This window comes from Diaphorina citri, unplaced genomic scaffold (assembly GCF_000475195.1).
Source record: "Diaphorina citri unplaced genomic scaffold, Diaci psyllid genome assembly version 1.1 scaffold2134, whole genome shotgun sequence".
NCBI lineage: Eukaryota > Metazoa > Arthropoda > Insecta > Hemiptera > Psyllidae > Diaphorina > Diaphorina citri.
In genome coordinates this window covers 21,958-32,327 of record NW_007379559.1, presented here as the reverse complement: position 1 = coordinate 32,327, position 10,370 = coordinate 21,958, and the positions used below count along the sequence as shown (strand labels likewise).

Here is a 10,370-nt window from a genome sequence, read left to right as displayed (position 1 = left end):
ATTATCATTATTATCATGATTATTATTATTATTATTATTATTATTATTATTATTATTATAATTATTATTATTATTGAAAATTTACAACAGGCTAATTTTTATTTTTTTATATAACTGGTGATATAGTCAAATTTAAATAGTTACATGAAAGCTTAAAAATCTATGAGCAAGCTGTTCAATTTGAAATATGTAGTAACTTGTACACAATATTTTCTAAATGGTGAAAAGAACAGAAATGTTTGTTTCTCATCACTTCTATTTCATCTGACCAGACAAGATTTTATCTTATACTTGCATTTGTGTGGTATTGTTCATACTCTTTTCTCATCTAAATACAAATTATTTATTATTATTTGCTTTTTCCAAGCCCAACCAAAACCCCTGTAGTGAATAAAACCATGTTCAAAATGAGATTTCATTTTATTTTATTATTATTATTATTATTATTATTTTTTACCATTCTATTAGTAAGAAAAAGCCATGTATATAAAAAGTTTACTCAAATAAAACCAACCTCACCCATGTGTCAACTGTGTTTATTATTTATTGATTTGTTGATTTTGACCAATCCACAGATAGAATCAAGTGATCATACCCATAGCCATTCAAATACTGAATAGCCTTGGCTGCATCAGCTTTATTCTTGAAGTGGATATATGCAAATCCTTTGCAAAGACCATTGGTCTTGTCACGGGACAAGTACATCTTGCTTGTTGGTCCAAACTGTTTGACCAGATCTTCAAGATCATTCTCAGAGGTGTTGACAGAAAGGTTTGAAATGCGAATTGCAGTCGTGTCGTCGTTTCGTCGTGCATTATAGCCTTCGACACGCTTTCCGCCTGGTCCCTCACGGAGAGAGGGTGGGACATAGATAGCTGGGCCACCTGGAGCACCTCCAGGGCCTCCTGACTTTTTATCATCACTCGATGCGGCCATTATATTCGTACCTGAGACACAAGAAACAAAGTTTTGGAATAACTCTCTTTGGTGATGGCAGCTCTAATGGCTTTATTTAACTTTCATTGGTGACATGTACCCACTAGCCATGTGAAAACATAGCAATGAGAAAAGGAAGAAGAGACAAACCAACTGAGATAAAAGTAGGTTACAAAATAATGGAAGTTTGTAAGTACATACCTGGTACAGTGTTGAATGGTTTCTTATTGGCATCAGCCAAGAACAGAGCTGAATCTTTGAAGGGACAGTTGTTGGTGAAATGAGCACCCTTGCATGTACGACAAGAGATAAACTTCAATTTTTCCAAATTCTCCTCTTCAGGCTTTTCAACTTCTTCTTTGTTGGAAATGAACTGAATATGAACCTGCAAAAAATAAACAGCATTTGTTGGAATAATAACACACCTATGGTAAGTAGGTACTTCAGTGAAGTAAAATAAAAAAAGTTACTTACCTAGCTGCTCAGTCAGTTGGCAGTTACTGGTAGCTCAAAAAGATATGAAATCATGTATGAGTGACACCTCTAAATAAATAATATCTGCTCTGATGTAAAGGGTAAACTGGAAAAAGGTTGACCTTGAAAACATGTTGAAATTCAAGCACATATTATGCTAAAAATAGTAATTAATTCACTTCATTGGTAGAAAATATCATTTCACCAAGATATCTTATCAGCACATATTATGCTAAAAATAGTAATTAATTCACTTCATTGGTAGAAAATATCATTTCACCAAGATATCTTATCTTACATTCCGTCCTTCCTTTATTATTACTAATAATAAAAGGTATAGTGGACGGACTATTGTATTCGCTTTGGTGTCGTCGGTCTGTCTGTCTGTCCCCATAGAAGGACTTATCCAAACCTGGTCGACCTATATATCAAATTAAAGGTCTTTCTACCAGGAACACGAAAGTGGTGGTGCAAATTTTGTCCAGAGAACCATAAAGCCAAAAAACCAAAAAAAACTGGTTTTGGGGGGATTTTTTTCACATTTTCTCATACAAATGAGCTCTGATCTTGAAATTTGTTGCGACGACCTTTGAGCTCAAAGCAAGAAAGTTTTAGATAACAGTTTAGTCGATAATTTAAGACCGGTTTTAGCATCACCTGTGTTATGCTACGCCGAGAAAGAAATATAAATGGATGGGTGACTTGAACATTATATTGGGAATAAAGGGAGAACGGGCTATCTTCGTTATGGTGTCCTTCTCGGGGTTTTATAGGGCTACCTGAAGGCTGAAGTTTACATAGATCGTCTGAAGACTCTTCGTTATGGTGTCCTTCTCGGGGTTTTATAGGGCTACCTGAAGGCTGAAGTTTACATAGATCGTCTGAAGACCCTATCTCAACCTGGTACATAACCACAACCTCAATGTTAATTATTGATGTGAAGCCAGCCAAAGATTATTATTCTTTTATCACATTTACATTTTCTTTGGAAAATGTCTTCCTCTGGTTGGTTGAAATAAATCTTTTTCCAGCAGAGAAAATTGAATTTTTAGTCCGTCCTTCCTTTATTATTACTAATAATAAAAGGTATAGTGGACGGACTATTGTATTCGCTTTGGTGTCTAAAAAAATAATTTAGTTAAAAAATGGGAATTATTCGTTTTATTGGTTTTATTTGCATAAAAAAATATGACTAGTGTCTTTCGTTTTAGTCCTAAACCTTCCTTCTATGTTTATTATTGTTCTGAGGAAATTACCTACCTACTTATGTTAAGTACAATACAAAGAGAAATGTTTACCTCTTCACCAATAATGGTGGTGTTGGACTGGGGACCTGGTTTGTCATTGGCTGATTTACCATACTTGGCCAGATGTTTTCTCAATGCAATCCCTTTGGATACAAGTTTCTTTTCTACTTTCAATGTTCGAACCACTTTGGTCTGAAATAAAGAACAGACAACATTACCTAATTAACATGTAAGTAGTAGTTTTATCTTTTTCTTCTTTTTTATACAGGGTGCACCAAAAAACACTGACAAAGGCTATGGTCTGGTAGGTCTCATCATTTCCAACAAGGTTCTGTGGGTTATAAATACAGGTGCCTTGAATGCTATGGATGACTTCATTAAGGTTGTGGTTATGTACCGGGTTGAGATGAGGTCAGACTAGGTGAGACAGGATATTGTTTCTACAGTTTGGCATGGGAGTGGTAACTTAAAAACAAGGCAAGTTTACCACCCTTACCTATCTCAACCTGGTACATAACCACAACCTCAATGTTAATTATTGATGTGAAGCCAGCCAAAGATTATTATTCTTTTATCACATTTCGTCCCTGGTCTACTTTGGGTATGGATTTCTTCAAGTTAAATGGAAAGAATTATCTGCTGGTGATTGATTATTATTCCAAATATGTTGCTTTTTTGAAACGTCCAGTGTGCAGCCGCATTTGTAATTAGACAAGTTATGACAAGCTCAGCAGATTCAAAAAAGATGGAAATTTATGTTTAGATTAAGTTAGTCCTCAAAATTATTTTATCAAAGCAGCAGAAAGCATTTTATGTAGAAAGTTATCTTTCAAATGAGTCTAAAAGTAACAGTGCAGCGCGCGTTTCGTCTTCGTTCGTCCCGAAATCGAGGAGAGAAGGAAGACAGGATAGGAGAAAGCCAGCCGTTCCGAGAACGAACATTATCCCATCAGGATAAAATCCGCCCCGGGCGGGAATCGAACCCGCGGCCTAGCGCTTACAAGGCAGACGCACTACCAACTAAGCTAAGTAGGCTGGCACTGAAGACCCTTGAAGAATTGAAGCATAACATCCGACGAGAAATAGGAACAAATTAGGTAGGTACATAGGTACTGATTTTCTCTAATCACTACGGGCTAAAAAATTCCCGGAAGGACGGACCCTGCTTGACAAATTAGGTAGGTACATAGGTACTGATTTTCTCTAATCACTACGGGCTAAAAAATTCCCGGAAGGACGGACCCTGCTTGTTTTTTTATTTTGAAAGCCCTAGAGAGATCTCTGCACTCAATTTTCTCAAACAAAAACCACATGTTTTGTAACATACAACATTGGACTTAACATAAAAAAAGCTCACTTTTTTTTATGTTAAGTCCAATGTTGTATGTTACAAGGTGGGAGGAAGGAACATCAAAACTGAACTTGAGAAGTTGGGTGTCAGGTGTATTTGGATCAAAATTTTGTGCTTTGGCTTGTGGTTTTAACAAAATCAGTTTAACAATTAGTTGACCTAAAAAATGGAAAAGTGGAAATGAAAGGGTTGAAAATGAAAAAAAAAAAAAAAAATGGAAATGAAAAGGTTGACCTAAAAAATGGACACAAGGTCTGTACTTATCTGAAAAGTTTTTTGGACTTTTCTTGGAAACAAAGCCAAAGTTAGGAAAATGACCCACAGAACCTTGTTGGAAATGATGAAATCTGCCTACCCTGAGCCCTTTCAGTGTTTTTCAGGCACACCCTCTGTAAGATTTACCAGTATTTTTAAATCAATTTATCTTGGGACCTAAAAGTTGTAGAAGAAAAAGAAAAATTCCTTAACTCCTCATTTTCTCTGCTCTTTGACTTTGAAACCTCACCTAAGTCAGCACAACTTGTCTGGTTTTTGGTCACTTTTTACTTCTCTATCTCCTGAACCACAACACCTAGAAAGCTGAAATTTGGTAGGAATATTCCTTTTATGGTCTAGGTGTGCAATATTCCTTTTATCGGGGTTCAGCACTTGACAGAAGAACCCCTTCTTCGGCTCAAACCTGAAATGGAGAAGAATTACAAGTCAGACACGGTTGGTCTAGTGTTAATGCGCTTGCTTGCATGCAGAAGGTCGGGTTCGAATCCCACCATCGCAAAAATTTGTACTCGTTTTTCGATTGCAAATATTTCAACGGGTTACTTTCTAGTGTTCTCGTGTTGACCCAGCACCTAAATGGGAAGTATTGTGTCTCTTCTCGCCCATCTGATGAGAGGCATACTACGGGATGGGCATACTACGACACAGACCACAAGCGTCCAATGTAGCAGTTGTTTCATCGCTACGAAATAAAAACGGCGGTGAAACACTCATCTTAAAACACAGTAAAACCAAACACACAGTAAACCACACAGTATCCTGAGATGATTATATCTCAGGATACTGTAATTTTTGATCGCTAAACTCTTCATTAGAAATACACAGAGTGCAGAGACTGCGGGAGAGAAATGTTACACTCTCGACCAACATTTTGAGTTTCGTTTATTTTTTTTTAGTGCCAAAACACGTTTTGAGGTCCCTAGAGCCTAAATCCAAAGTTTCAGCCATTGGTCCGTGTGTGTGTATCTGTCTGTAAACATAATATCTCAAGAACTGTACGAGCTAGAGACTTTGGTATGTATCTTTCAAATGTGACAAGGATGTGACACAAAACTTTTGGTTAAGACTGGTGCAACGCTTGGTGGCATTTTACCACTTTTTGGCGGTTTTTGGTGGAATTTAACAATATCTTGGGAACAGTTTAAGCTAAAGACTTGAAATTTGGTATGTAGTTCACAAATGTTACAAGGATGCAACACAAAATGTTTGGTTGAGATGGTTGCTGCGCTTGGCGGTATTTTGACCACTTTTGGCGGGTTTTGACCACTTTTTGGCGGGTTTCAGCTATATCAACTAAACGGTTAAAAATATTGTAAATGTTACAACAGAACACCCAAACAAGCACCATTCAATAGGATGAGGTAAGTCGTGTGATGTTCACACCAGACTTTTTTAACATCTACTTAACCTTAAAACTATCTTTAGAAGTTTACACTATAATAAAGCATTTCTGTATTGTTTTGTATAAAGCTTATGGTACCTGAGATCAATGTGATTTCTTAATTTCTTTTAGTCTTAAGATACCGTGTAGGTACATGCACTTCTCTTAAAGAGGAAAGCTTATGGTACCTGAGATCAATGTGATTTCTTAATTTCTTTTAGTCTTAAGATACCGTGTAGGTACATGCACTTCTCTTAAAGAGATTATTCTTGGGAATTTTTCATTAGATACTCTCGTCTATCCCTTTGGAACAATTACCATTGAATTGCATTGGACCAGACTATTATTATTTATGGATTCTCTGTTGTCATACCTTTTTATCATTGCTGTCATATCGGTATTCAGTGACAATTTTGAGTCCTTTTTCTTTATCAAATTCTTCGACTGGTGGTGGTAGGCTAGGTAGTTCATCATACTCGTTCTCTCTCTCCACTTCCTCCGACCAATTCATCCTAGCTTCTGGCATTTCAATGTGACACAACAAATAACAATTTTGTTACTGTATTAATCAATATTCTGTGAATCTACACGGAAAGGAGTAAAAGGATAAGAAAACAAATTTACTAATAACGGAATAACCTCCAACTCGAACTTAACTTAGAAATTAGTTTTATTAGTTCGGAAAATCCTCATTCGGAGTTGGAATCTTTTCTTTTGGAAATTTTGGAATATTTGGAATCGGAACAGCTTTGAGGTTAGGTTGAGTGTTGCCAGATTGGTCATATGAATTACCTTAAACCGTAATAATCTACCGTCGGAAAGGAGTAAAAGGATAAGAAAACAAATTTACTAATAACGGAATAACCTCCAACTCGAACTGAACTTAGTTATTAGTAATTAGTTTTATTAGTTCGGAAAATCCTCATTCCTCATTCGGAGTCGGAATCTTTTCTTTTGGAAATTTTGGAATCGGAACAGCTTTGAGGTTAGGTTGAGTGTTGCCAGATTGGTCATATGAATTACCTAATAATCTACCGTACAGCGTATTTTGGCCACAATGTTACTAAAAATACGCTTCTGGTGAATTGCGCGCAAAAATTCGAATGTCATCATCATAAATTCCTGATTCCTGCACTTGTGACCGCCTTGTGACCGCCTGACCGCTATACAAAAACCTGTTCATCAATTTTAAGACAGATTTCGGGTTTCGGGTATGTATTTGGCCACAATGTTACTAAAAATACGCTTCTGGTGAATTGCGCGCAAAAATTCGAATGTCATCATCATAAATTCCTGATTCCTGCACAATGTGACTTGTGACCGCTATACAAAAACCTGTTCATCAATTTTAAGACAGATTTCGGGTATGTACTATGTACTTACTACTTAAGGTTAAGGCGTTAAGGGACGTAGTGCATCAACATATATCCTTACCCAGCTTTACTTTTCCAGTTTTCCCTTCTCTCCTTACTTTCAGTGCTGAATAAACCTCCAATTTCTAAGTCCCTCCAGAAAGAATAGAAACCCAAGTACCTAAGGGTTTGTGCAAATCCAAGTTAATACTTCCTTGGTGGAACTTGGTAGTAGTAAGTAGATTTGATTTGGTCTCGCTGGAGGACGTAAAACTGATACAAAACCAGCCCTGTCAAGCCACAGACAATAACATTGGCTCTTTTGAGGGTACCTGAATGGGACTACAGTCAAGTCCGTCTCAGGAAGTAGGGTACAACAACATAATTATGTACCTGAATATCCCTCATCAGACCCGTACAATTTAAGCCACAGACAATAACATTGGCTCTTTTGAGGGTACCTGAATGGGACTACAGTCAAGTCCGTCTCAGGAAGTAGGGTACAACAACATAACTATGTACCTGAATATCCCTCATCAGACCCGTACAATTTAGGGGCCCTGAGCTAGCTCTCTGGCCTTGATGACACCTCTTGGTATCCTCTTAATGGGATAATAGATGAACTCACAGATTTTCTCTGGAATAAACCTGAGTAGGTATGCATAGCTATGACATGTAAATGTGCATAGCGACCGGTGCCAGCATGGTAGGTAAACATTGGATGTTAGGATTATTGAGATATTGGGAAAAAATCTACAATGCTGCAGTGAGCACCAAAGTTGTGATATAATAACACAAAGAAATTGAATTTATTTATTCTACGTAAAATTTTATGTACAATCGACTATTCATTCATTTTTTGCGATTGGCGATTTCGCGAAATCATATCGCGAACATCTCATTTCCATATAACACTAAAATCTGTTTTCTTCAGAATGTTTTTTTTTTTATTATTATTATTATTATTGGAAATGACCTCAGGTATCTACCCTAGGCTTTTGGTAACGTTTTTCGTGTTCACCCTGTATAAGTGGATTCCCTTTGCACTCAACCTCTGCTATTTCTTTAGCAAGGGAAATTCAGACTAGTATACTGCCTGTTTAAAGTCCCCCAGCCAGACGAAATATAAAATAACTGATCAATTTATAAGCATAGAGCTTTTTCTACAGTTTATTTTCTTACCTATATTACAGTCCAAGAATGAATATTGTAAGTATAATTAAAAAAAAGATAAAAATATTTTCATGTTGAAAAAAACGTTTTTTTGCTCTCCTGTAAAATTTGAAAAATGTTGGTTATCGTGTTTTGCCATCTTTCCACAGAACTGATTACAACTTACCAATTTGGGGTAGTGGGAGAGGGGTACTGCTAAGAGCGCAATGGAGTGGTAGAAATGATATCGATTAGCTGTTTCGAATACTTTCTTTGCTTCCTCCAAGCTAGGATCTTTACTAGCTAATATTCTGGGACTGGTTGTTGCGGGGCCCAATCAGCCTCGTGAGGAAAATGAGTAGCTATGACATGTAAATGTGCATAGCGACCGGTGCCAGCATGGTAGGTAAACATTGGATATTAGGATTATTTTTTTTTTTTTTTTTTTTTTTTTTTTACAAATTATACAGATAGGTACCTAAAGTGCAATGGAGTGGTCTCTACCAACTTTGGACTACCTATTGTTTCATTATAAACAATATAATACATAATACATGTATTATATATAATGTATTTTTACATTTTTTACTTGGTGAAAGGTGAATTATAACAAAAACCAAACCAATCAAGTGAATAGATTATTTACATAAAAGTACTCTTCATTGACCGAACGATAGTGAGGTCTATATTTTAACTTGACCGTTTTGGATTTGGTTTGGATGTCTGTATGTTCCGCTATAACTTACGATTGCCTGGTCTGATTTTGATGAAATTTGGTACATATGTTCCTTGAATCAAGGCACGTTGCTGATTGAAATTTGGGGCCCCAAAGTTGAACGGGGCCCCCGTTACGATCTTTCAAAGCTTTATGATCCCCCAATACAGTTGCCACGCATATCAATACATCTTACAGGGTGACACCTTATCTCCGTTATTATTCAACTTATTTGTTTCCGATTTTGAGCAATTTTTAAGGAGCAAGGGGAAAACTGGTGTTAACATTGTAGAGAGCCAAATCCTAAAACTGGTGGGTCTTTCATCAGAGGCTTTCTCACTGTTGTATAAATCTTTAGTTAGATCCTTACTTGAATACGCCAGCATAGTATGGTCTCCGTATTATGAAGTTCATAGTCATACCTTGGAGAGAGTTCAGAGGAGATTCTTATCTTAGGATAAAATCCGCCCCGGGCGGGAATCGAACCCGCGGCCTAGCGCTTACAAGGCAGACGCACTACCAACTAAGCTAACTAGGCTGGAACACTTCTTTATTTTGGAATATTTACAATGACATTTCGAGTACAATAAATTTACAAAACAAAAAGATAGGAGAACAAGGAAAAATGAAATAAACAATAAATAAACTATATACAAAATATTCCAACTTAAGGGGCGGGATTAATGCCTTGGGCATTCTCTTCCATTCCCAACTCACCTTTAGTGACGAACACCACAGTGGTATCCGGCTCGGTGTTTGAGGCTCGACACGATAAAATCCGCCCCGGGCGGGAATCGAACCCGCGGCCTAGCGCTTACAAGGCAGACGCGCTACCAACTAAGCTAACTAGGCTGGCTTGTCCTGTGGAGACGCGAGGGCTGTGAAAATGAAATTCAATTTTTCCGCTGAAAAAAGATTTACTTCAACCAATCAGAGGAAAACTTTTTCCAAAGAAAATGTGAACAAACCACTGGAGAAAAGAATTCAATCTGTTAATGTTTAATGAAGTTATTCATAGCATTCAAAATACCCGAAGACACCCGTACTTACACGGTCAGTAGTTTTCTAGCCTCGTGAATTTTTTTCAGGTATTTAAGTGATAGCATTCAAAATACCCGAAGACACCCGTACTTACACGGTCAGTAGTTTTCTAGCCTCGTGAATTTTTTTCAGGTATTTAAGTGGTTGTTTTTCTGGGAAGGACGTGAGTTAAAAAGGCAAATAAAGCCTCATTCTTATCCTTGAACAAAGCGCAAGTTTTCCTGAAAGATGGAGACCTCAGGTCCAAAATTTCCTCGGACAAAAACCGCGTGTTTCGTAAAGTAAAAGTCGGACATAACAAGGTAAATCTTTTCCGAGCTTGAAAAACCACATCAAACCTGAACTTTGGAAATCGGAGATCAAGTCTATTTGAAGTAAGGAAAATACCCCACAGACCCTAATAAGAAATGATCTACCTTCCCTAAGCAGTTGTCAGGGTTTTTCT

General features: G+C 37.0%; 2 protein-coding genes across 2 annotated transcripts in view; one reads left to right on the top strand and one right to left on the bottom strand.

Moving 5' to 3' along the window:
- Positions 1 to 115: 115 nt before the first annotated feature.
- LOC103518266 (eukaryotic translation initiation factor 3 subunit G-like) lies at positions 116 to 6,385 on the bottom strand. The gene is made up of 4 exons (XM_008483326.3): positions 6,039 to 6,385; positions 2,709 to 2,849; positions 1,138 to 1,321; positions 116 to 947 (listed from the first exon to the last, which is right to left on the bottom strand). The coding sequence occupies exons 1-4, from the start codon at positions 6,189 to 6,191 to the stop codon at positions 544 to 546; spliced, it is 882 nt and encodes a 293-aa protein (XP_008481548.1). The 5' UTR covers positions 6,192 to 6,385; the 3' UTR covers positions 116 to 543.
- The window catches only part of LOC103518267, a 9,840-nt gene continuing 2,267 nt past the window's right edge, over positions 2,798 to 10,370 (top strand). The window contains exon 1 of the mRNA XM_026830125.1: positions 2,798 to 2,886. Coding sequence (XP_026685926.1) covers positions 2,831 to 2,886 — 56 coding nt within the window. The 5' untranslated portion in view covers positions 2,798 to 2,830. The remainder of the gene's footprint in view (positions 2,887 to 10,370) is intronic.